The 26612-nt window shown below is 47.7% G+C and overlaps 1 protein-coding gene across 2 annotated transcripts in view; it reads left to right on the top strand.

Annotated features, from left to right (window-relative positions):
- The window catches only part of LOC139563922 (basal cell adhesion molecule-like), an 89930-nt gene that overhangs the window by 62395 nt on the left and 923 nt on the right, over positions 1-26612 (top strand). The window contains exons 5-16 of one of the 2 annotated variants that reach the window (XM_071382956.1): positions 916-1012; positions 3567-3749; positions 4167-4288; positions 4472-4619; positions 8774-8889; positions 18884-19025; positions 19633-19757; positions 19924-20065; positions 20258-20293; positions 20861-20881; positions 21391-21532; positions 23229-23325. In XM_071382956.1, the coding sequence (XP_071239057.1) occupies positions 916-1012; positions 3567-3749; positions 4167-4288; positions 4472-4619; positions 8774-8889; positions 18884-19025; positions 19633-19757; positions 19924-20065; positions 20258-20293; positions 20861-20881; positions 21391-21532; positions 23229-23325 (1371 nt within the window). The remainder of the gene's footprint in view (positions 1-915; positions 1013-3566; positions 3750-4166; positions 4289-4471; positions 4620-8773; positions 8890-18883; positions 19026-19632; positions 19758-19923; positions 20066-20257; positions 20294-20860; positions 20882-21390; positions 21533-23228; positions 23326-26612) is intronic. The other variant, XM_071382957.1, reaches the window with a different exon arrangement.

The following is a 26612-nucleotide window of genomic DNA, read 5'->3' as shown; positions in this document are numbered from 1 at the left end:
GTTCTTCCATTGTCCTCCAATGTTCTTCCATTGTCCTCCAATGTTCTTCCACCAATGTTCTTCCATTGTCTTCCAATGTTATTCCATTGTCTTCCAATGTTCTTCCATTGTCTTCCAATGTTCTGCCATTGTCCTCCAATGTTCTTATGTTCTTCCATTGTCCTCTAATGTTCTTATGTTCTGCCATTGTCCTCTAATGTTCTTCCATTGTCCTCTAATGTTCTTCCATTGTCCTCCAATGTTCTTCCATTGTCCTCCAATGTTCTTCCATTGTCCTCCAATGTTCTTCCATTGTCCTCCAATGTTCTTCCATTGTCCTCCAATGTTCTTCCATTGTCCTCCAATGTTCTGCCATTGTCCTCCAATGTTCTTATGTTCTTCCATTGTCCTCTAATGTTATTCCATTGTCCTCTAATGTTATTCCATTGTCCTCTAATGTTATTCCATTGTCCTCTAATGTTATTCCATTGTCCTCTAATGTTCTTCCATTGTCCTCCAATGTTCTTCCATTGTCCTCCAATGTTCTTCCATTGTCCTCCAATGTTCTTCCACCAATGTTCTTCCATTGTCTTCCAATGTTATTCCATTGTCTTCCAATGTTCTTCCATTGTCTTCCAATGTTCTGCCATTGTCCTCCAATGTTCTTATGTTCTTCCATTGTCCTCTAATGTTATTCCATTGTCTTCTAATGTTATTCCATTGTCCTCCAATGTTCTTCCATTGTCCTCCAGTTGCTGAGTATCTTTCCCCTCCTCTGTGTGTGTGTGTGTGTGTGTGTGTGTGTGTGTGTGTGTGTGTGTGTGTGTGTGTGTGTGTGTGTGTGTGTGTGTGTGTGTGTGTGTGTGTGTGTGTGTGTGTGTGTGTGTGTGTGTGTGTGTGTGTGTGTGTGTGTGTGTGTGTGTGTGTGTGTGTCAGGTGGGCCAGTGTGTGAGCCATAACGGTCACCCCCAGCCCAGGATCATCTGGTTCCAGGACTCCAAGCCTCTGCCTGAGGTCAAGGACAACAAAGAGAGTGAGTATACACTACCTCTACTTACTACTAATACTACTACTACTACTAATATTACTACTACACTGTAAACAAAAATAAGCTAGTTGTTTCAACTAATTATTATTAAGTAACTGGTTACACAGCCTTTTTTTTGTTTACTCAACTTTTCAGTCTAAAATATAATTGTTGACCCAAACTTGAGAAAACGTAGGCAAAAACTTAGTCAACTTAAAACGATGTGTTTTCTCAACTTGTTTGGTGTGTTGATTCAACTACAACTGGTTCTCTGTTCATCTTACCTAAAAAGTACCAGTTACACACACCGTGCTTTTAACAGGTTTTCAATTTACATATTTGACACATGTTGACATGATTACATTATGCATGTTCATGTATACAGTAATTATTATTCAATTTCCTTACCTGGGATTTGACCTCACAACCTCTTGGTTCAGGGCATTCCGATCTTCCTGCTGCGCCACCATGTAAAACAAAACCCAGCTCTGGGACATGTTACTTATTAATAATTAGTTGAAACAACTAGATTTTTTTCAGTGTCCGCTTCATATGTATATACTGTATTCTAGTCAAGGCCGTCCTATTTAACTATTGCTGTACACATACTATTCTACAATATGTATTCTACAGACATATTACATATTCTATACATATGCTGTCCATAATGTCTATATATACCGTCATATATTCCATTCCTCTACTTTTGAAATTGTTGTTTATTGTTGTGAATTGTTAGATATTACTGCACTGTTGGAGCTATGAACACAAGCATTTCGCTACACCCACAATAACATCTGTTACAGTTGAAGTCATACACCTGAGCCAAATACATTTAACTCCGTTTTTCACAATTCCTGACTTTTAATCCTAGTAAAAATGTCCTGTCTTAGGTCAGTTAGGATCACCACTTTATTTTAAGAATGTGAAATGTCAGAATAATAGTGAAGAGAATTATTTATTTCAGCTTTTATATCTTTCATCACATTCCCAGTGGGTCAGAAGTTAACATACACTCAATTAGTATTTGGTAGCATTGCCTTTACATTGTTTAACTTGGGTCAAACGTTTCGGGTAGCCTCCCACAAGCTTCCCACAATAAGTTGGGTGAATTTTGGCCCATTCCTCCTGACAGAGCTGGTGTAACTGAGTCAGGTTTGTAGGCCTCCATGCTCGCACACGCCTTTTCAGTTCTGCTCACAAATTGTCTATGGGATTGAGGTCAGGGCTTTGTGATGGCCACTCCAATACCTTGACTTTGTTGTCCTTAAGCCATTTTGCCACAACTTTGTAAGTGTGCTTGGGGTCATTGTCCATTTGGAAGACCCATTTGCGACCAAGATTTAACTTCCTGACTGATGTCTTGAGATGTTGCTTCAATATATCCACATAATTTTCCTTCATCATGATGCCATCTATTTTGTGAGGTGCACCAGTCCCTCCTGCAGCAAAGCACCCCCACAACATGATGCTGCCACCCCCGTGCTTCACGGTTGGGATGGTGTTCTTTGGCTTGCAAGCGTCCCCCTTTTTCCTCCAAACATAACGATGGTCATTATGGCCAAACAGTTCTATTTTTGTTTCATCAGACCAGAGGACATTTCTCCAAAAAGTACGATCTTTGTCCCCATGTGCAGTTGCAGTCTGGCTTTTTTATGGTTGTTTTGGAGCAGTGGCTTCGTCCTTGCTGTGCGGCCTATCAGGTTATGTCGATTTCGGACTTGTTTTACTGTGGATATAGATACTTTTGTTCCACGTTTCCTCCAGCATTGTCACAAGATCCTTTGCTATTGTTCTGGGATTGATTTGCACTTTTCACACCAAAGTACGTTCTTCTCTAGGAGACAGAATGCGTCTCCTTCCTGAGCAGTATGACGGCTGCGTGGTCCCATGGTGTTTATACTTGCGTACTATTGTTTGTGGTACAAACGCTAACGTGGTACATTCAGGCGTTTGGAAATTGCTCCCAAGGATGAACCAGACTTGTGGAGGTCTACAAAAAAAATTCTGAGGTCTTGGCTGATTTATTTTGATTTTCCCATGATGTCAAGCAAAGAGGCACTGAGTTTGAAGGCAGGCCTTGAAATACATCCACATCCAATTGACTCAAATTATGTCAATTAGCCTATCAGAAGCTTCTAAAGCCTTGACATAATTTTCTGGAATTTTCCAAGCTGTTTAAAGGCACAGTCAACTTAGTGTATGTAAACTTCTGACCCACTGGAATTGTGATACAGTGAATTATAATTGAAATAACCTGTCTGTAAACAATTGTTGGAAAAATGACTTGTGTCATGCACTAAGTAGATGTCTTAACCAATTTGCCAAAACTATAGTTTGTTAACAAGACATTTGTGGAGTGGTTGAAAAACGAGTTTTAATGACTCCAACCTAAGTGTATGTAAACTTCCGACTTCAACTGTAATGTATGTAAACTTCAGAGGGAAGTTTACATACAGTTAGGTTGGAGTCATTAGAGTCACAACTGCATATCCCGGGAATACATTTTGTCTCATTCCAGTCAACCCCTTCTGTTCTACCTCTCTCTCTCCCCCTCCAGAGGTGTACATGGTGCCGTCAGTGGTAAAGGAAGCATCAGGTCTGTTCACCATCACCAGCACCCTGATGATGCAGCCCCAGAAGGCTGACAAGGACAGCGTGTACTACTGCACCGTGGAGTACAGCATGCCCAACGACATGATCAAACAGATCGACTCTGACACCTTCTCCCTTACCCTCAACTGTGAGTGGTTGTCTGTCTGTATGTCTCCTCACTCTCTCTCATTCTTGCTCCCTCCTTTTTCTGTCTCTCTGTCTGTCTGCCTTACTCTTTTCTTTCTCTCTGTGCTCTCTGTCCATCATCCTATTATTGTTATGTCAGAAACTGCAGTCCTGAGATCAGCCTGTCATTCATCACCCTTTTGAACTCTCCCACTCCCTCTGCCCCCCCCCTCTCTCTCTCTCTCTCTCTCTCTCACTCACTCACTCACTCACTCACTCACTCACTCACTCACTCACTCACTCACTCACTCACTCACTCACTCACTCACTCACTCACTCACTCACTCACTCACTCACTCACTCACTCACTCACTCACTCACTCACTCACTCACTCACTCACGCCATCCCTCCCCCTCTCTCTCCCTCTCTCTTATCCAGATCCCTCTGAGACAGCGACCTTTGTCCTGGCGAACACTGAGCCAATCAGAGAGGGTGACGAGGTGAAGATGATGTGTGAGACAGATGGAAACCCTCAGCCTGAGTTTGATTTCTCCAAGGATGTAAGGACCAGAACACATGTACTGCATTTCGGACTATATAGCAGTGCAGCTATACACAAACCCTACAGTGCTGCCATAGTCCAACCTGTTAATCTCTTAAATCATTTAATAATTTCTCTCTCTCAATCCCCCCTCTCTCCACCCCTCTCTCGCTCCCTCTTTATTGCTCTCTCTCATGCTCAGGGGATAAACATTAAGGAAGGAGTTGCATGGGGACTTTTGACTCTGAAGTCCGTCAAGCGTTCGGATGCTGGGGTGTACAAGTGTACGGCCACCGACTTTGATAACCTGGATGCTGATCTTAATGGAGAAGTCACTCTCTCTGTCCACTGTGAGTATCTATCCATCCCCCTGTCTCCCCTGAGGTGGTACGCTTTTGATCCCAGAACATAATCCTTATTTTTTTTTAAATATATTTTATTTTTGCATTTTCCAATTAAGAACATTCAAGACAAAAGTGAAAAGATATTAGACAACAATAGGACAAAGTGACAGTAACAGACGAGCGTAACAAAGAAAAAATAAAACAAATTATAATTATATATACAAACATACAATAAAAAAAATAATAATAATGAGACATTGGATCATATGGTCACCTGCCGTAGGCTACATATTATACATTACGTGTGAAACATTATATAAGGATTATATAGAGATTCAATCAATGTGATGTGGGGGGAGATTCTCCATATAGTCAATAAAAGGTTGCCAAATTCTGTAAAATGTCTTTAACTTATTCCTCAAGCAGTAAGAGATTTTCTCCAGTGGGATACAACTATTAACTTACGATAGCCACATTGCAACTGGCAGGGAGGAATCCAATTTCAATTTCAAGGCAATACATTTCTTGGCAATCGCTAGCAATATTTCTGTTAGCTTTATAGTATGGCTTTGCCTAAGATTGGTGTTAGTAAAGTTGCCCAGTAGACAGACCTCCAGGTCTAAAGGGAATGCAACCCCGTGAATTGAGGATATGGTATCGCATACCCCCTGACAGAAACCGTGTAGTTTTGAACACTGCCAAGTGGAATGGAGGAATGTTCCTTCATCTGAGCCACATCTAAAACATAGGGAGGAGATATCAGGGTTGAACTTGTGCAGTCTAGATGGGGTGATATAGAGCTGATGGAGGAAATTAAACTGGATCAGTCTGTATCTGGAGTTCAATGTGGATGTAACACCATCCCTGCATAGGTCACTCCATAGACCCTCATCAAGATCAATACCCAGATCTTTTTCCCATCTAAGTCGTTGTTTATCTAGCCCAGGCAGTGTTAGTCCTGACATAAGAGCATCGTAAACACGGGAAATGGTCTTGAACAGTGGTTGGTCTGCGTGGCAGAGTTGTTCAATAGGTGACATCTTAGGTAGGTTCCATTGTCCATTGAGAGTCACCCTAATAAAGTTTCATAGTTGTAGGTAGCCAAAGAAGTCCCTGTTAGGCAAGTGGTATTTCTGTTTCAGCTGATCAAAAGACACAAGAACTCCCTCCTCGTAACAATGTTCCAGAAGAGTGATCCCCTTATCAGACCATGGTCTAAAGTTACTATTCTGGAAAAACATAGGAATCAATCTATTGTTCCATAAAGGGGTTTTAGGGGAAAGGAATCCCCCTCGTCCGAACAGCTCATGCAGTTTGCACCATGCCAGGACAGAATGTATGATTAAAGGGTTGTCTGTGATGGTTTTTATAGATTTTCTGTCCCATTTGTAAAACAATTCTGCCCCAGTGTCGTCATTTACCTCAAGCTTTTCAATGTTCAACCATGAGGGAGAGGGACCCTTGTCAAACCTCTGAGCCAGAAACCTAGACTGTGCAGCCCAGTAGTACATTCTAAAATTGTGGAGGTTTAAGCCCCCTTGACTGTAATCAAGGGTCAGTTTATCCAGGCCAACCCTAGGGGTTTTGCCTTGCCAGATAAACCGTCTGGTCAGCTTGTCGAGAGAGGAAAAGAATGCTGCGGGAACAGGGATAGGGAGAGATTGAAACAGATATAGAAATCTGGGCAGGACATTCATTTTAATTACATTGATTCTACCCAGTAGAGTGAGAGGTAAGTCCGTCCATTTACAAAGGTCACCCTCCACCTTTTGCAACAAACTGGCCAGATTAAGTTTATAGAGGTTGTTCAGATTACCATCCACCATTATGCCCAAATATGTGAAGCCCATAGGCGACCATCTAAAAGGAAACTTGTGCTTGATGGTATTATGGTCAAAGACAGACAACGGTAAGATTGAACTTTTATCAAAATTGACCTTATATCCAGAGAAAGAACTATAACACTGTAGTAGGATCTGCAAGTGAGAGAGGGAGTGTTCTGGGTTTGTTAGAAATAAGATAAGGTCGTCCGCAAAGAGTGATAATTTCTGGGTATGGGGGCCCACCTCAAAGCCATGTATGTCAGGGCACGTTCTAATAGCCTCAGCCAACGGTTCGATGGCGAGGGCAAAGAGGTGGGGGCTAATTGGGCAACCTTGTCTGTTCCCCCTATAGAGAGGGAAAGAGGAGGACCAAACTTTACCAAACTTTTCCAAGAAGCGAAAGAGGTATGGACATTCAACCCTATCAAAGGCCTTTTCAGCGTCGAGGGAGACTGCGACACTAGGTATTTTGTTTTTGTTAGCAAGGTGAATTATATCAAAGCCAGTCAGATCTGGGTTGACCAACAGGGGAAGACATGACTCCAGTCTCTTAGATAGCATCTTGGTGACCAGTTTACAATCTGTGTTAAGGAGAGAGATTGGTCTATAGGAGGCGCACTTTAGCGGGTTTTTCCCTTTCTTGTGGATTACAGTAATCACTGCTTGAGAGAAAGACTCTGGAAAGCAGTTGTCTTCCCTGGCTTTTTTAAGTACCTCCATAAGGTAGGGGACCAACAGCTCCCTAAATTCTTTATAGAACTCTGGAGGGAAGCCATCCTCCCCAGGAGATTTATTAGAAGGTAAGGATTTAATGGCCTCCAACAATTCAGGAACTGAGAACTGTTCACTCAGGCGCTCGCTGTCTTCCCCTGACAGGCATGGGAGGTTGAGAGAGGAGAGAAAGGAGTCGATCTCTGATAGATCATCGCTTGATTGGGAAGTGTAGAGGTCTTCATAGTATTTCTTAAAAGTATTATTAATTTCAGTAGGGTCGAAAGATATCTCATTAGTAAGAGTTTCTATAGCATTAATTGTCCTCTTACTTTCCTCTGCTTTCAGTTGCCATGCCAATACTTTGTGAGCTTTCTCTCCAAGCTCGTAATAACGCTGTTTTGATTTAGTGATGGCCCTCTCAGCTTGATATGTGTTCAGAATATTATATTTCAGTTTTTTATTTACCAAAGGCCTGTATAGATCTTTAGTCGGGCCTCTTTGGTAGGTTTTCTCTAGTTCGGAGATTTCAGATTCAAGGGCACTCAGTTCCGCACCGTGTTTTCTCTTCAGCCCTTAAGTATAGGAAATGATCCGTCCCCTCAGATAGGCCTTCAATGTGTCCAAAAGAATGAAACTGTCAGGAGCGGAGGGTTTGTTTGTCAAAGTAAAAATATTGATCTGCTCTTTGATGAATGCACAAAATTCAGGTTGCTTTAGGAGTGTAGAATTTAGTCTCCATCTATATGCTCCATTTACCTTGGTAGGAATGGAGATTGATAATACCAGAGGAGAATGGTCACTAAGCAGTCTGGGGAGATACTCGACATCTAACACTCTATGAAACAGTTGTGTCGATAATAAAAAGTTATCTATGCGTGTGTGTGTCTTGTGTGGGTGGGTGTGAATAAAAATAGTAGTCCCTATCCTGTGGGTGCAACTGTCTCCAGATGTCTAGTAAATTGAGATCTTTCATGATGACATGGTGAGCTTGCCGGCTTTGGTAAGAAGTGAGGGTTTATCAGAGGACCTATCAAGAACTGTATCTAAACAAAAATTAAAATCTCCTCCAACCAGTAGCCATCCTGGTGGTGCTTGAGCAACCTGAAGGAAGACATTCTGAATAAACATGTGGTCGTCGAAGTTAGGAGCATAAATATTCAATAGGGTCCAAGACTCTGAAAACATATGCCCCTGCACCAAAACAAACCTGCCAGAGGGATCAGAGATGGGGTTGTTGACGCAGAAGGGGATGTGTCTACTTATCAAAATTGCAGTTCCTCTTGCTTTGGAGTTAAAAGAGGACGCAAAAACCTGTCCTACCCGTTTCCCTCTTCAATTTCTTGTGTTCACTGGCTGTAAGATGTGTTTCTTGTAAAAACACAATGTCAGCCTTTAATTTCTTAAGGTATGTATAGACTCTTTTCCTTTTAATCGGGCTGTTAAGACCTTTTACGTTGAATGTGACATATTTTAGTGGATTAAGCATAGGTTGCGTTTCAAATATGTAACTGAATGGAAATCTATCATATGTAGATAGTTAGGAAATGTTTCAACTTTCAACACCCTCTTTCTCTCTCCCTCCTCCCCCTCTTTCTTTGTATCCCTCTTTTCTCTGCCTCTCAGACATTGACCCAATGAGTGTGAGGCCTGCCGGTCCATTGTCGACAATGACGGGAGACATGGTGGAGCTGCAGTGTAAGACCAAGGCCTCAGACACACACACCGTCCAGTGGAAGAAGGCAAGTCCAGTCCACCTCTCCCTGCTTCCTCTCTGTGTTACTACCAGTCCACCTCTCCCTGCTTCCTCTCTGTGTTACTACCAGTCCACCTCTCCCTGCTTCCTCCCTGTGTTACTACCAGTCCACCTCTCCCTGCTTCCTCCCTGTTTTACTACCAGTCCACCTCTCTCTGTTGTGAACGTGTACTACCAGTCCACCTCTCCCTGCTTCCTCCCTGTGTTACTACCAGTCCATCTCTCCCTGCTTCCACCCTGTGTTACTACCAGTCCACCTCTCCCTGCTTCCTCCCTGTGTTACTACCAGTCCACCTCTCCCTGCGTCCTCCCTGTGTTACTACCAGTCCATCTCTCCCTGCTTCCTCCCTGTGTTACTACCAGTCCACCTCTCCCTGCTTCCTCCCTGTGTTACTACCAGTCCACCTCTCCCTGCTTCCTCCCTGTGTTACTACCAGTCCCCCTCTCCCTGCTTCCTCCCTGTGTAACTACCAGTCTACCTCTCCCTGCTTCATCCCTGTGTTACTACCAGTCCACCTCTCCCTGCTTCCTCCCTGTGTTACTACCAGTCCACCTCTCCCTGCTTCCTCCCTGTGTTACTACCAGTCCACCTCTCCCTGCTTCCTCCCTGTGTAATTACCAGTCTACCTCTCCCTGCTTCATCCCTGTGTTACGACCAGTCCACCTCTCCATGCTTCATCCCTGTGTTACTACCAGTCCACCTCTCTTTGATTCCTCCCTGTGTTACTACCAGTCCAACTCTCCCTGCTTCCTCCCTGTGTTACTACCAGTCCATCTCTCCCTGCTTCCTCCCTGTGTTACTACCAGTCCACCTCTCCCTGCTTCCTCCCTGTTTTACTACCAGCCCACCTTTCCCTGCTTCCTCCCTGTTTTACTACCAGTCTACCTCTCTCTGCTTCCTCCCTGTGTTACTACCAGTCCACCACTCCCTGCTTCCTCCCTGTGTTACTACCAGTCCATCTCTCCCTGCTTCCTCCCTGTTTTACTACCAGTCCACCTCTCTCTGCTTCCTCCGTGTTTTACTACCAGTCCACCTCTCTCTGCTTCCTCCCTGTGTTACTACCAGTCCATCTCTCCCTGCTTCCTCCCTGTTTTACTACCAGTCCACCTCTCTCTGCTTCCTCCCTGTGTTACTACCAGTCCACCTCTCTCTGCTTCCTCCCTGTTTTACTACCAGTCCATCTCTCCCTGCTTCCTCCCTGTTTTACTACCAGTCCACCTCTCTCTGCTTCCTCCCTGTGTTACTACCAGTCCACCTCTCTCTGCTTCCTCCCTGTGTTACTACCAGTCCACCACTCCCTGCTTCCTCCCTGTGCAACTACCAGTCTACCGCTCCCTGTGTTACTACCAGTCCAACTCTCCTTGTTGTGAACGTGTTACTACCAGTCCACCTCTCCCTGCTTCCTCCCTGTGTTACTACCAGTCCATCTCCCCCTGCTTCCTCCCTGTGTTACTACCAGTCCATCTCCCCCTGCTTCCTCCCTGTGCAACTACCAGTCTACCTCTCCCTGTGTTACTACCAGTCCAACTCTCCCTGTTGTGAACGTGTTACTACCAGTCCATCTCTCCCTGCTTCCTCCCTGTGTTACTACCAGTCCACCTCTCCCTGCTTCCTCCCTGTGTTACTACCAGTCCATCTCCCCCTGCTTCCTCCCTGTGCAACTACCAGTCTACCTCTCCCTGTGTTACTATCAGTCCACCTCTCCCTGCTTCCTCCCTGTGTTACTACCAGTCCACCTCTCCCTGCTTCCTCCCTGTGTTACTACCAGTCCATCTCCCCCTGCTTCCTCCCTGTGTTACTACCAGTCCAACTCTCCCTGTTATGAACGTGTTACTACCAGTCCACCTCTCCCTGCTTCCTCCCTGTGTTACTACCAGTCCACCTCTCCCTGCTTCCTCCCTGTGTTACTACCAGTCCATCTCTCCCTGCTTCCTCCCTGTGTTACTACCAGTCCACCTCTCCCTGCTTCCTCCCTGTGTTACTACCAGTCCAACTCTCCCTGCTTCCTCCCTGTGTTACTACCAGTCCAACTCTACCTGCTTCCTCCCTGTGTTACTACCAGTCCAACTCTCCCTGCTTCCTCCCTGTGTTACTACCAGTCCAGCTCTCCCTGTGTTACTACCAGTCCACCTCTCCCTGCTTCCTCCCTGTGTTACTACCAGTCCAACTCTCCCTGCTTCCTCCCTGTGTTACTACCAGTCCACCTCTCCCTGCTTCCTCCCTGTGTTACTACCAGTCCACCTCTCCCTGCTTCCTCCCTGTGTTACTATCAGTCCACCTCTCCCTGCTTCCTCCCTGTGTTAGTACCAGTCCAGCTCTCCCTGTGTTACTACCAGTCCACCTCTCCCTGCTTCCTCCCTGTGTTACTACCAGTCCATCTCCCCCTGCTTCCTCCCTGTGTTACTACCAGTCCATCTCCCCCTGCTTCCTCCCTGTGTTACTACCAGTCCATCTCCCCCTGCTTCCTCCCTGTGTTACTACCAGTCCATCTCCCCCTGCTTCCTCCCTGTGTTACTACCAGTCCATCTCCCCCTGCTTCCTCCCTGTGTTACTACCAGTCCAACTCTCCCTGCTTCCTCCCTGTGTTACTACCAGTCCAGCTCTCCCTGTGTTACTACCAGTCCACCTCTCCCTGCTTCCTCCCTGTGTTACTACCAGTCCATCTCCCCCTGCTTCCTCCCTGTGTTACTACCAGTCCATCTCCCCCTGCTTCCTCCCTGTGTTACTACCAGTCCATCTCCCCCTGCTTCCTCCCTGTGTTACTACCAGTCCATCTCCCCCCGCTTCCTCCCTGTGTTACTACCAGTCCACCTCTCCCTGCTTCCTCCCTGTTTTACTAGCAGTCCACCTCTCTCTGCTTCCTCCCTGTGTTACTACCAGTCCAACTCTCCCTGTTGTGAACGTGTTACTACCAGTCCACCTCTCCCTGCTTCCTCCCTGTGTTACTACCAGTCCACCTCTCCCTGCTTCCTCCCTGTGTTACTACCAGTCCACCTCTCCCTGCTTCCTCCCTGTTTTACTACCAGTCCACCTCTCTCTGTTGTGAACGTGTACTACCAGTCCACCTCTCCCTGCTTCCTCCCTGTGTTACTACCAGTCCATCTCTCCCTGCTTCCACCCTGTGTTACTACCAGTCCACCTCTCCCTGCTTCCTCCCTGTGTTACTACCAGTCCACCTCTCCCTGCGTCCTCCCTGTGTTACTACCAGTCCATCTCTCCCTGCTTCCTCCCTGTGTTACTACCAGTCCACCTCTCCCTGCTTCCTCCCTGTGTTACTACCAGTCCACCTCTCCCTGCTTCCTCCCTGTGTTACTACCAGTCCCCCTCTCCCTGCTTCCTCCCTGTGTAACTACCAGTCTACCTCTCCCTGCTTCATCCCTGTGTTACTACCAGTCCACCTCTCCCTGCTTCCTCCCTGTGTTACTACCAGTCCACCTCTCCCTGCTTCCTCCCTGTGTTACTACCAGTCCACCTCTCCCTGCTTCCTCCCTGTGTAATTACTAGTCTACCTCTCCCTGCTTCATCCCTGTGTTACGACCAGTCCACCTCTCCATGCTTCATCCCTGTGTTACTACCAGTCCACCTCTCTTTGATTCCTCCCTGTGTTACTACCAGTCCAACTCTCCCTGCTTCCTCCCTGTGTTACTACCAGTCCATCTCTCCCTGCTTCCTCCCTGTGTTACTACCAGTCCACCTCTCCCTGCTTCCTCCCTGTTTTACTACCAGCCCACCTCTCCCTGCTTCCTCCCTGTTTTACTACCAGTCTACCTCTCTCTGCTTCCTCCCTGTGTTACTACCAGTCCACCACTCCCTGCTTCCTCCCTGTGTTACTACCAGTCCATCTCTCCCTGCTTCCTCCCTGTTTTACTACCAGTCCACCTCTCTCTGCTTCCTCCCTGTGTTACTACCAGTCCACCACTCCCTGCTTCCTCCCTGTGTTACTACCAGTCCCCCTCTCCCTGCTTCCTCCCTGTGTAACTACCAGTCTACCTCTCCCTGCTTCATCCCTGTGTTACTACCAGTCCACCTCTCCCTGCTTCCTCCCTGTGTTACTACCAGTCCACCTCTCCCTGCTTCCTCCCTGTGTTACTACCAGTCCACCTCTCCCTGCTTCCTCCCTGTGTAATTACCAGTCTACCTCTCCCTGCTTCATCCCTGTGTTACGACCAGTCCACCTCTCCATGCTTCATCCCTGTGTTACTACCAGTCCACCTCTCTTTGATTCCTCCCTGTGTTACTACCAGTCCAACTCTCCCTGCTTCCTCCCTGTGTTACTACCAGTCCATCTCTCCCTGCTTCCTCCCTGTGTTACTACCAGTCCACCTCTCCCTGCTTCCTCCCTGTTTTACTACCAGCCCACCTCTCCCTGCTTCCTCCCTGTTTTACTACCAGTCTACCTCTCTCTGCTTCCTCCCTGTGTTACTACCAGTCCACCACTCCCTGCTTCCTCCCTGTGTTACTACCAGTCCATCTCTCCCTGCTTCCTCCCTGTTTTACTACCAGTCCACCTCTCTCTGCTTCCTCCCTGTGTTACTACCAGTCCACCACTCCCTGCTTCCTCCCTGTGCAACTACCAGTCTACCGCTCCCTGTGTTACTACCAGTCCAACTCTCCTTGTTGTGAACGTGTTACTACCAGTCCACCTCTCCCTGCTTCCTCCCTGTGTTACTACCAGTCCATCTCCCCCTGCTTCCTCCCTGTGTTACTACCAGTCCATCTCCCCCTGCTTCCTCCCTGTGCAACTACCAGTCTACCTCTCCCTGTGTTACTACCAGTCCAACTCTCCCTGTTGTGAACGTGTTACTACCAGTCCACCTCTCCCTGCTTCCTCCCTGTGCAACTACCAGTCTACCTCTCCCTGTGTTACTACCAGTCCAACTCTCCCTGTTGTGAACGTGTTACTACCAGTCCATCTCTCCCTGCTTCCTCCCTGTGTTACTACCAGTCCACCTCTCCCTGCTTCCTCCCTGTGTTACTACCAGTCCATCTCCCCCTGCTTCCTCCCTGTGCAACTACCAGTCTACCTCTCCCTGTGTTACTACCAGTCCACCTCTCCCTGCTTCCTCCCTGTGTTACTACCAGTCCATCTCCCCCTGCTTCCTCCCTGTGTTACTACCAGTCCAACTCTCCCTGTTATGAATGTGTTACTACCAGTCCACCTCTCCCTGCTTCCTCCCTGTGTTACTACCAGTCCACCTCTCCCTGCTTCCTCCCTGTGTTACTACCAGTCCATCTCTCCCTGCTTCCTCCCTGTGTTACTACCAGTCCACCTCTCCCTGCTTCCTCCCTGTGTTACTACCAGTCCAACTCTCCCTGCTTCCTCCCTGTGTTACTACCAGTCCAACTCTACCTGCTTCCTCCCTGTGTTACTACCAGTCCAACTCTCCCTGCTTCCTCCCTGTGTTACTACCAGTCCAGCTCTCCCTGTGTTACTACCAGTCCACCTCTCCCTGCTTCCTCCCTGTGTTACTACCAGTCCAACTCTCCCTGCTTCCTCCCTGTGTTACTACCAGTCCACCTCTCCCTGCTTCCTCCCTGTGTTACTACCAGTCCACCTCTCCCTGCTTCCTCCCTGTGTTACTATCAGTCCACCTCTCCCTGCTTCCTCCCTGTGTTAGTACCAGTCCAGCTCTCCCTGTGTTACTACCAGTCCACCTCTCCCTGCTTCCTCCCTGTGTTACTACCAGTCCATCTCCCCCCGCTTCCTCCCTGTGTTACTACCAGTCCACCTCTCCCTGCTTCCTCCCTGTGTTACTACCAGTCCATCTCCCCCTGCTTCCTCCCTGTGTTACTACCAGTCCATCTCCCCCTGCTTCCTCCCTGTGTTACTACCAGTCCATCTCCCCCTGCTTCCTCCCTGTGTTACTACCAGTCCATCTCCCCCTGCTTCCTCCCTGTGTTACTACCAGTCCATCTCCCCCTGCTTCCTCCCTGTGTTACTACCAGTCCATCTCCCCCTGCTTCCTCCCTGTGTTACTACCAGTCCAACTCTCCCTGCTTCCTCCCTGTGTTACTACCAGTCCAGCTCTCCCTGTGTTACTACCAGTCCATCTCCCCCTGCTTCCTCCCTGTGTTACTACCAGTCCATCTCCCCCTGCTTCCTCCCTGTGTTACTACCAGTCCATCTCCCCCTGCTTCCTCCCTGTGTTACTACCAGTCCACCTCTCCCTGCTTCCTCCCTGTTTTACTAGCAGTCCACCTCTCTCTGCTTCCTCCCTGTGTTACTACCAGTCCAACTCTCCCTGTTGTGAACGTGTTACTACCAGTCCATCTCTCCCTGCTTCCACCCTGTGTTACTACCAGTCCACCTCTCCCTGCTTCCTCCCTGTGTTACTACCAGTCCACCTCTCCCTGCGTCCTCCCTGTGTTACTACCAGTCCATCTCTCCCTGCTTCCTCCCTGTGTTACTACCAGTCCACCTCTCCCTGCTTCCTCCCTGTGTTACTACCAGTCCACCTCTCCCTGCTTCCTCCCTGTGTTACTACCAGTCCCCCTCTCCCTGCTTCCTCCCTGTGTAACTACCAGTCTACCTCTCCCTGCTTCATCCCTGTGTTACTACCAGTCCACCTCTCCCTGCTTCCTCCCTGTGTTACTACCAGTCCACCTCTCCCTGCTTCCTCCCTGTGTTACTACCAGTCCACCTCTCCCTGCCTCCTCCCTGTGTAATTACCAGTCTACCTCTCCCTGCTTCATCCCTGTGTTACGACCAGTCCACCTCTCCATGCTTCATCCCTGTGTTACTACCAGTCCACCTCTCTTTGATTCCTCCCTGTGTTACTACCAGTCCAACTCTCCCTGCTTCCTCCCTGTGTTACTACCAGTCCATCTCTCCCTGCTTCCTCCCTGTGTTACTACCAGTCCACCTCTCCTTGCTTCCTCCCTGTTTTACTACCAGCCCACCTCTCCCTGCTTCCTCCCTGTTTTACTACCAGTCTACCTCTCTCTGCTTCCTCCCTGTGTTACTACCAGTCCACCACTCCCTGCTTCCTCCCTGTGTTACTACCAGTCCATCTCTCCCTGCTTCCTCCCTGTTTTACTACCAGTCCACCTCTCTCTGCTTCCTCCCTGTGTTACTACCAGTCCACCACTCCCTGCTTCCTCCCTGTGCAACTACCAGTCTACCGCTCCCTGTGTTACTACCAGTCCAACTCTCCTTGTTGTGAACGTGTTACTACCAGTCCACCTCTCCCTGCTTCCTCCCTGTGTTACTACCAGTCCATCTCCCCCTGCTTCCTCCCTGTGTTACTACCAGTCCATCTCCCCCTGCTTCCTCCCTGTGCAACTACCAGTCTACCTCTCCCTGTGTTACTACCAGTCCAACTCTCCCTGTGTTACTACCAGTCCAACTCTCCCTGTTGTGAACGTGTTACTACCAGTCCACCTCTCCCTGCTTCCTCCCTGTGTTACTACCAGTCCACCTCTCCCTGCTTCCTCCCTGTGTTACTACCAGTCCATCTCCCCCTGCTTCCTCCCTGTGCAACTACCAGTCTTCCTCTCCCTGTGTTACTATCAGTCCACCTCTCCCTGCTTCCTCCCTGTGTTACTACCAGTCCACCTCTCCCTGCTTCCTCCCTGTGTTACTACCAGTCCATCTCCCCCTGCTTCCTCCCTGTGTTACTACCAGTCCAACTCTCCCTGTTATGAACGTGTTACTACCAGTCCACCTCTCCCTGCTTCCTCCCTGTGTTACTACCAGTCCACCTCTCCCTGCTTCCTCCCTGTGTTACTACCAGTCCATCTCTCCCTGCTTCCTCCCTGTGTTACTACCAGTCCACCTCTCCCTGCTTCCTCCCTGTGTTACTACCAGTCCAACTCTCCCTGCTTCCTCCCTGTGTTACTACCAGTCCAACTCTACCTGCTTCCTCCCTGTGTTACTACCAGTCCAACTCTCCCTGCTTCCTCCCTGTGTTACTACCAGTCCAGCTCTCCCTGTGTTACTACCAGTCCACCTCTCCCTGCTTCCTCCCTGTGTTACTACCAGTCCACCTCTCCCTGCTTCCTCCCTGTGTTACTACCAGTCCACCTCTCCCTGCTTCCTCCCTGTGTTACTATCAGTCCACCTCTCCCTGCTTCCTCCCTGTGTTAGTACCAGTCCAGCTCTCCTTGTGTTACTACCAGTCCACCTCTCCCTGCTTCCTCCCTGTGTCACTACCAGTCCATCTCCCCCCGCTTCCTCCCTGTGTTACTACCAGTCCACCTCTCCCTGCTTCCTCCCTGTGTTACTACCAGTCCATCTCCCCCTGCTTCCTCCCTGTGTTACTACCAGTCCATCTCCCCCTGCTTCCTCCCTGTGTTACTACCAGTCCATCTCCCCCTGCTTCCTCCCTGTGTTACTACCAGTCCATCTCCCCCTGCTTCCTCCCTGTGTTACTACCAGTCCATCTCCCCCTGCTTCCTCCCTGTGTTACTACCAGTCCAACTCTCCCTGCTTCCTCCCTGTGTTACTACCAGTCCAGCTCTCCCTGTGTTACTACCAGTCCACCTCTCCCTGCTTCCTCCCTGTGTTACTACCAGTCCATCTCCCCCTGCTTCCTCCCTGTGTTACTACCAGTCCATCTCCCCCTGCTTCCTCCCTGTGTTACTACCAGTCCATCTCCCCCTGCTTCCTCCCTGTGTTACTACCAGTCCATCTCCCCCCGCTTCCTCCCTGTGTTACTACCAGTCCACCTCTCCCTGCTTCCTCCCTGTTTTACTAGCAGTCCACCTCTCTCTGCTTCCTCCCTGTGTTACTACCAGTCCAACTCTCCCTGTTGTGAACGTGTTACTACCAGTCCACCTCTCCCTGCTTCCTCCCTGTGTTACTACCAGTCCACCTCGCCCTGCTTCCCCCCTGTGTTACTACCAGTCCACCACTCCCTGCTTCCTCCCTGTGTTACTACCAGTCCACCTCGCCCTGCTTCCCCCCTGTGTTACTACCAGTCCACCACTCCCTGCTTCCTCCCTGTGTTACTACCAGTCCACCACTCCCTGCTTCCTCCCTGTGTTACTACCAGTCCACCTCTCCCTGCTTTCCCCCTGTGTTACTACCAGTCCACCACTCCCTGCTTCCTCCCTGTGTTACTACCAGTCCACCTCTCTCTGCTTCCTCCCTGTGTTACTACCAGTCCACCACTCCCTGCTTCCTCCCTGTGTTACTACCAGTCCATCACTCCCTGCTTCCCCCCTGTGTTACTACCAGTCCACCTCTCCCCGCTTCCCCCCTGTGTTACTACCAGTCCACCACTCCCTGCTTCCTCCCTGTGTTACTACCAATCCACCACTCCCTGCTTCCTCCCTGTGTTACTACCAGTCCACCACTCCCTGCTTCCCCCCTGTGTTACTACCAGTCCATCACTCCCTGCTTCCCCCCTGTGTTACTACCAGTCCACCACTCCCTGCTTCCTCCCTGTGTTACTACCAGTCCACCACTCCCTGCTTCCTCCCTGTGTTACTACCCGCCCACCACTCCCTGCTTCCTCCCTGTGTTACTACCAGTCCATCACTCCCTGCTTCCCCCCTGTGTTACTACCAGTCCACCACTCCCTGCTTCCTCCCTGTGTTACTACCAGTCCATCACTCCCTGCTTCCCCCCTGTGTTACTACCAGTCCATCACTCCCTGCTTCCTCCCTGTGTTACTACCAGTCCACCTCTCCCTGCTTCCCCCCTGTGTTACTACCAGTCCACCTCTCCCTGCTTCCTCCCTGTGTTACTACCAGTCCATCACTCCCTGCTTCCTCCCTGTGTTACTACCAGTCCACCTCTCCCTGCTTCCTCCCTGTGTTACTACCAGTCCATCACTCCCTGCTTCCTCCCTGTGTTACTACCAGTCCACCTCTGATCTGGCTGTTGTTTGTTGTGAACTGGGTAAGGAATGTGGTTGTACTGAGCAGGACTGAGTTTTTGTGAGAAACCGGAGAGGGCGTGGAAGAACAAGAGATATAGAAATTGAGTGTGTGTGTCCAACATTCCCCTAACCTCATACCTGTGTGTGTTCATCAGGGCTCCACGGTGCTGTCCCAGACTGGTGTCTTGTCTCTGAAGTCAGTGACATTCGCTGAAGCTGGCGAGTACTCCTGTGTGGGCGCAGTGCCCTCTGTGCTCGGACTCACCTCCAAGGCCAGCGTCAATCTCACCGTCTCAGGTACACAGAAGCACAGCCACACACACACACACACACACACACACACACACACACACACACACACACACACACACACACACACACACACACCGTGATGGTACAGTATATCATAAGACTCAGATGGAGTAAAGGAAGTGGTGATGGTACAGTATATCATAAGACTCAGATGGAGTAAAGGAAGTGGTGATGGTACAGTATATCATAAGACTCAGATGGAGTAAAGGAAGTGGTGATGGTACAGTATATCATAAGACTCAGATGGAGTAAAGGAAGTGGTGATGGTACAGTATATAATAAGACTCAGATGGAGTAAAGGAAGTGGTGATGGTACGGTATATCTCTTCCTGTGGTGGATTTTAATTATTATTTTATTTCCTGCCATTCCCTCTCCCACTTTCTTCCCAATCTATATCTCTCTGCACCTCCCTACCCTCCTCCATCACCCCTCTCTACCTCTCGTCCTCCTCCCTCTCTCTTCTCTCACTTTACCTCCACCTCTCTCCCTCCTCCCTCTCTCCTCCCCCTCTACCTCTACTACTCTCCCTTCCTGTCTCTTTACCTCTCTCTCTCCCTCCCCCTCTCTCTCCTCTCTCTCTCCTCTCTCTAGGTAAACCTGAGATTGATGCAGCTGTTGATGGAATGGTGGAGAAGGAGGGAGACATGGTGACTCTGTCCTGCTCTGCTCACGGACACCCTGCCCCACAGTTCACCTGGACACCCTCAGGAAAGGAGGTGAGTGTGTGTGTGTGTGTGCGCATGTGTGCATTGTGTGCGTTGACAAAGCTTTGTGGAGTTATGTTATGAGCTCTCAGAACAACTCCTCTAATTTATTGTCATCTCTTAACCCATCTTTCTCACCCCCCCCCCCCCCCCCCCCCCCCTGCCCCTCCTCTCCCAGTCGGTGTCGGTGAAGGGTAACAAGGTGGTCAGTATGGTCACGCTGGAGGCCAGTGCTGCGGTCCTGAAGGACGGGGTCACCTGCGAGGCCAGTAACGACCACGGCGCAGCCTCCCAGGCCTTCAAAGTCACCACCAAACAAGGTCAGTGCGGCCCTCCACTTCTCTTAACGTTCTTCTCTCTGTCTCTGTCTGTCTCTGTCTGTCTCTGTCTGTCTCTCTGTTTCTGTCTGTCTCTGTCTGTCTCTGTCTCTGTCTCTCTCTCTCCCCCTCCCCCCTCCATTGTGGTGTAACAGTAAACTGTAGTCTAACCCGTTTCCTCTCTTCTCCCTGCAGCCGTCGATCCCAACGCAGCCAATGATGCAGGCAGAGGTAGACACTTATCCGTCTTCTCCCTCCTCCTTTCCTCCCTGCTGTCAGGACTCTGTGTTGTATATAGCCTGTAGTACTTCACCCTTCCTCCCAGCACTCTACTGTACTGTACATTGTATATTTCTCTATTACTACTGAACACTGTGGATATTGTATATTGTGTTTTGTTTCTCATCTTTGTATGATGTCTGTCCTATACATCTTTGTATGATGTCTGTCCTATATTTTGTGGATGCTGCGACTTTTCTCTCCCCTGGGGGGGTAATAAAGGATGATATTCTATTCTATCCTCTTCCACTCTCTTCTTTTCTTTTCTCGGCGTGTCTTTGTCACTTCTTTTTCCCACTGCATTCTTCTTTCACTCTTTTTCCTCCCTGTGCTGTGCTTTTCAGTTGCTGTGGGCTTGTGAGTAGTTGTAACTAGAGTATGTGTTGTGGTGGTTGTGTTTGTACACTAGTATGTGTGTTGTTGGTGGTTAGTGGGTGCACATAGTGGTGCGGTGTGTGTTGTTGCTTTGCTATGCAGTGGGTCTGAGGAACTGTCTTTCTTTCAAAATGCTGCTCAAAGGGAACCATGTGCTTAAAACAGGTCTGTACAAATACCTCTGTGTGTATGTGTGTTACATTGTGTGTATGTGATACAGAGAGAGAAAAGGTGTGTTTGTGAAAATGTGTGTGTGTAGGCACCCCTTTTAGCCCCACCACACTATTGTCATCTCAATCTCAAAGCTGAACAAACCTCCCCCTCCCCTTTCCTCCTCTCCTCATCTCCCCTCCACCCATCCAATGCTCTCCTCCCAACCCCACCCATCCCATTTCCACCCCTCTACCCCCTCACCTCCCTCTCACTTCTTCCATTACCCACCCCTACCCCTCCACTCCATCCCCTCTCCTGCCTCCATCGCTGTCCCTCCCTCTTCATCCCTTCTCCCCCTTATCCCTCCTCACCTGTCCCACCCCCTCCTCCCTCCTCCCTACCTCTTTCTCCTCTCACCTCACCCCATCCATCCCCTCTAACTTCACTTTCCATCCAACCTCTCCCTTCTCCACCTCTCCCCCCATGCCTTCATCTCTCCCTCCATCTCTCCATGCCCCTAGCTGATAAGCAGCAGGGTGGCTCCAGTGGCGTGGTGATAGCCGTGGTGGTGTGTGTCCTAATGCTGCTGCTGCTGGTGGCACTCCTCTACTTCCTCAACAAGAAGGGCAAGCTGCCCTGCAGCAAGAAGGATGAGAAGGAAGTGTGAGTAACAGGAGGGAGGTTAGGGTGGAGGAGAGGAGAGGAGAGGAGGGGAGGGGAGGGAGGGAGGAGGGGTGTTGAAACTATTTCTAAAGAAAGGCGTTGTGATCATTGGAGTACAGACTATCTGTTCTCTTTACTGTACTTTACCTCCCTCTGCTAACCCTCTACCTTTTCTCTCTCCGTCCGTCTGTTCATGTTCTCTCCTTTTATTAACCTTTCTAGGACACACGTTCCGCTAGCAGAACCCCCCTACAGCATTCCGCTGAAAGGCAGCGCGGGAAATTAAAAAATATTTTTGGGGAATATGTAACTTTCACACAATAACAAGTCCAATACAGCAAATGAAAGATAAACATCTTGTTAATCTACCCATCGTGTCCGATTTCAAAAATGCTTTACAGCGAAAACACAACATATGATTATGTTAGATCACCGCCAAGTCCAAAAAACACACAGCCATTTTCCCAGTCAAAGATAGGAGTCACAAAACGCAGAAATAGAGGAAACATTAATCACTAACCTTTGATGATCTTCATAAGATGACACTCATAGGACATCATGTTACACAATACATGTATGTTTTGTTCGATAATGTGCATATTTATATCAAAAATCTCAGTTTACATTGGCTGGCGCCATGTTCAGAAATGCCTCCAAAATATCCGGAGAAATTGCAGAGAGCCACATCAAATAACGGGAAATACTCATCATAAACTTTGATGAAAGATACATGTTTTACATAGAATTAAAGATACACTTGTTCTTAATGCAACCGCTGTGTCAGATTTAAAAAAAACTTGACGGAAAAAGCACACCATGCAATAATCTGGGACGGCGCTCAGAAATAACAACATTTCTCTGCCATGTTGGAGTCAACAGAAATACGAAATTACATCATAAATATTCCCTTACCTTTGATGATCTTCATCAGAATGCACTCCCAGGAATCCTAGTTCCACAATAAATTGTTGTTTTGTTCGATAATGTCCGGTATTTATGTCCAAGTAGCTACTTTTGCTAGCACGTTTAGTAAACATATCCAAAAGCTCGCGCCGGTCTAGGCGAAACTTCAAAAAGTTATATAACAGGTCGAATAAACTGGTCAAACTAAGTAGAGAATCAATCTTCAGGATGTTGTAATCATATATATCCAATAACGTTCCAACCGGAGCATTCCTTCGTGTCTGTAGAAGTTATGGAACGCAAGGCGATATCATGAGGAAAGCGCGTGACCAGGAACTGGCAATCTGCCAGACCACTGACTCATTCCCCTCTCATCCGGCCACACAACACAGCATAAGCTTCATTCGACGTTCTACAGACTGTTGACATCTAGTGGAAGGCGTAGGAAGTGCAAACAGATCCATATCTTACAGGGATTTGAACAGGCGATGAGTTGAATATCGACCAGCCTCAGAATTTCTACTTCCTGTTTGGAAGTTTGCCTGCCATATGAGTTCTGTTATACTCACAGACATAATTCAAACAGTTTTAGAAACTTCAGAGTGTTTTCTATCCAACAGTAATAATAATATGCATATATTAGCATCTGGGACAGAGTAGGAGGCAGTTCAATTTGGGCATGCTATTCATCCAAAGTGAAAATGCTGCCCCCTATCCCTAAAAAGTTAACATATCTCTCTCTCTATGCTATCCCTCTCTCTCTCTCTGCCTCCTCTGTGTGTCTCTCCTGCAGGGCAAGTGGGGATGTGAATAATGACATTGTGGTGGAGATGAAGACAGAAAAGGCCAATGAAGAAGCTGGCCTCTTGAACAAGCCAGCAGCACAGCAGGTCAGAGAGCAGGGGTCACTGGCGGGAGGAGAAGGGGGATTGGTTTATATGTTTATATGCACAGTTCTTACATCAGAATAGGGTGATTCCTCACTAAACTAGAACAAAACAATTTTCACAAAATGAAATCCATAGAAGTGTCCTTAGGAGGAAGGATTGCTGACATATATTTGACATTTGTATCTTAATGCATAATTGAGACATAATTAATTGAAGTTGGAATACTTGTGACATTTTGACCTTACCCAGGCCTCCTTTAAGACTCCATGATGTTTCATCTGTAGGTGCTACAAAGCAAAAGTTGGTGTTGTTAGGTTCTAATTCTCAGAGTAAATAACTCAACGGACAATAGATAAGCTTAACCAAGTTTAATTCTTCCCAAAGGGTCCATACAGCTGGAGTCAGACATCACATGTTTTCACCATCACAAGTATATATACTCTAATTTAGACTCTCCTCCTTCTCTCCAATCCTTACATCTTTTATGGTTTGACAGGAAGAGGGTAATAGGGGAATAAACCATAACTTCGCTCTTCAAGGGATCTGACCTGACCTCAACCCCTCATTCGCCTAATCCACAGATGTCCATCCGTTTCCCCTATAGCAATACTGTGACTACCTCCCTTCCACTCAGCACATTGCAAAGCCATCTGGCTCCTACAGATAACCATTAAGATCTGATGTAAAAACCAGTCTCTATCACTCCTCATATACTATACTTCTGAGTACAACAATGTTCCAAGTTTAACCCAGAATCTAACAGTGTCATATAAAGCTTTACCGCTGGCTCTGTAATATGAGTAGTACTCTTATTTCAACAGCAATTTTCTTACATTAATTTATTTATATACAAAAATATGAACATGCATATTGAAATATACAAATATCACAACTCTAAAAGTAACAGAAATCCCACTCTAGAACTTTAATATGCCATAGATTATATTATGTTCAACGATATATTGAACAATATATTGCCAAATCTAAAAATAAATATTTTCCATATTCATGTTTGTATTTTTCAATATTCATACATTTTTGTAAGAAATGTGTTATTAAAATCAAATTGCTTTTCATAATACAGAGCAAGCGGTAAAGCTTTATATGACACCAACTTTAGCTTTTTAACACCTACAAATGAAACATTAGAGTCTTAAAGGAGGCCTTGGTAATGCCAAAATGTTGCAAATATTATAACTTTAATGAGTTATTTATCAATTATGCTTTCAGATACAAATGTCAAATATATGTCAACAATCATTCCTCCAAATGACCCTTCTATGGATTAAATGTTGTGACAAGTTTTGTGTTGTTCTAGTTTCATGAGTAATCACCCAATAGCTATTCATGAGGAGAGAAGATCAGGAAACCAAAGCATTGGCCTAGAATAGCATCTGGGTTTGGCTGGAATCATTACAGCTACAGTGTCATCATGAATATGACCTCAGTTATAGACAACCATATTTCATAGGAATAACCAGTAAAACTGCTTAATGACTTATATCAGGGTTCCCCAACTGGCGGCCGCGGGTGGTTTTATTCGGCCCCCCAAGTTTTCTGAGCAAAAAATAATATACACTGCTCAAAAAAATAAAGGGAACACTAAAATAACACATCCTAGATCTGAATGAATGAAATATTCTTATTAAATACTTTTTTCTTTACATAGTTGAATGTGCTGACAACAAAATCACACAAAAATGATCAATGGAAATCAAATTGATCAACCCATGGAGGTCTGGATTTGGAGTCACACTCAAAATTAAAGTGGAAAACCACACTACAGGCTGATCCAACTTTGATGTAATGTCCTTAAAACAAGTCAAAATGAGGCTCAGTAGTGTGTGTGGCCTCCACGTGCCTGTATGACCTCCCTACAACGCCTGAGCATGCTCCTGATGAGGTGGCGGATGGTCTCCTGAGGGATCTCCTCCCAGACCTGGACTAAAGCATCCGCCAACTCCTGGACAGTCTGTGGTGCAACGTGGCGTTGGTGGATGGAGCGAGACATGATGTCCCAGATGTGCTCAATTGGATTCAGGTCTGGGGAACGGGCGGGCCAGTCCATAGCATCAATGCCTTCCTCTTGCAGGAACTGCTGACACACTCCAGCCACATGAGGTCTAGCATTGTCTTGCATTAGGAGGAACCCAGGGCCAACCGCACCAGCATATGGTCTCACAAGGGGTCTGAGGATCTCATCTCGGTACCTAATGGCAGTCAGGCTACCTCTGGCGAGCACATGGAGGGCTGTGCGGCCCCCCAAAGAAATGCCACCCCACACCATGACTGACCCACCGCCAAACCGGTCATGCTGGAGGATGTTGCAGGCAGCAGAACGTTCTCCACGGCGTCTCCAGACTCTGTCACGTCTGTCACATGTGCTCAGTGTGAACCTGCTTTCATCTGTGAAGAGCACAGGGTGCCAGTGGCGAATTTGGCAATCTTGGTGTTCTCTGGCAAATGCCAAACGTCCTGCACGGTGTTGGGCTGTAAGCACAACCCCCACCTGTGGACGTCGGGCCCTCATACCACCCTCATGGAGTCTGTTTCTGACCGTTTGAGCAGACACATGCACATTTGTGGTCTGCTGGAGGTCATTTTGCAGGGCTCTGGCAGTGCTCCTCCTTGCACAAAGGCGGAGGTAGCGGTCCTGCTGCTGACGTGGGTCCTCCACGTCTCCTGATGTACTGGCCTGTCTCCTGGTAGCGCCTCCATGCTCTGGACACTACGCTGAAAGACACAGCAAACCTTCTTGCCACAGCTCGCATTGATGTGCCATCCTGGATGAGCTGCACTACCTGAGCCACTTGTGTGGGTTGTAGACTCCGTCTCATGCTACCACTAGAGTGAAAGCACCGCCAGCATTCAAAAGTGACCAAAACATCAGCCAGGGAGCATAGGAACTGAGAAGTGGTCTGTGGTCACCACCTGCAGAACCACTCCTTTATTGGGGGTGTCTTGCTAATTGCCTATAATTTCCACCTGTTGTCTATTCCATTTGCACAACAGCATGTGAAATTTATTGTCAATCAGTGTTGCTTCCTAAGTGGACAGTTTGATTTCACAGAAGTGTGATTGACTTGGAGTTACATTGTGTTGTTTAAGTGTTCCCTTTATTTTTTTGAGCAGTGTATATATAGTACCAGTCAAAAGTTTGGACACACCTACTCATTCAAGGGTTTTTCTTTATTTCTACTATTTTCTACATTTGAGAATAATAGTGAAGACATCAAAACTATGAAATAGAACATATGGAATCATGTAGTAACCAAAAAAGTGATAAA

This window comes from Salvelinus alpinus, chromosome 35 (assembly GCF_045679555.1).
Source record: "Salvelinus alpinus chromosome 35, SLU_Salpinus.1, whole genome shotgun sequence".
NCBI lineage: Eukaryota > Metazoa > Chordata > Actinopteri > Salmoniformes > Salmonidae > Salvelinus > Salvelinus alpinus.
Note: the sequence above shows the minus strand (reverse complement) of the source record. Positions and strands in the feature narration are given on the sequence as shown.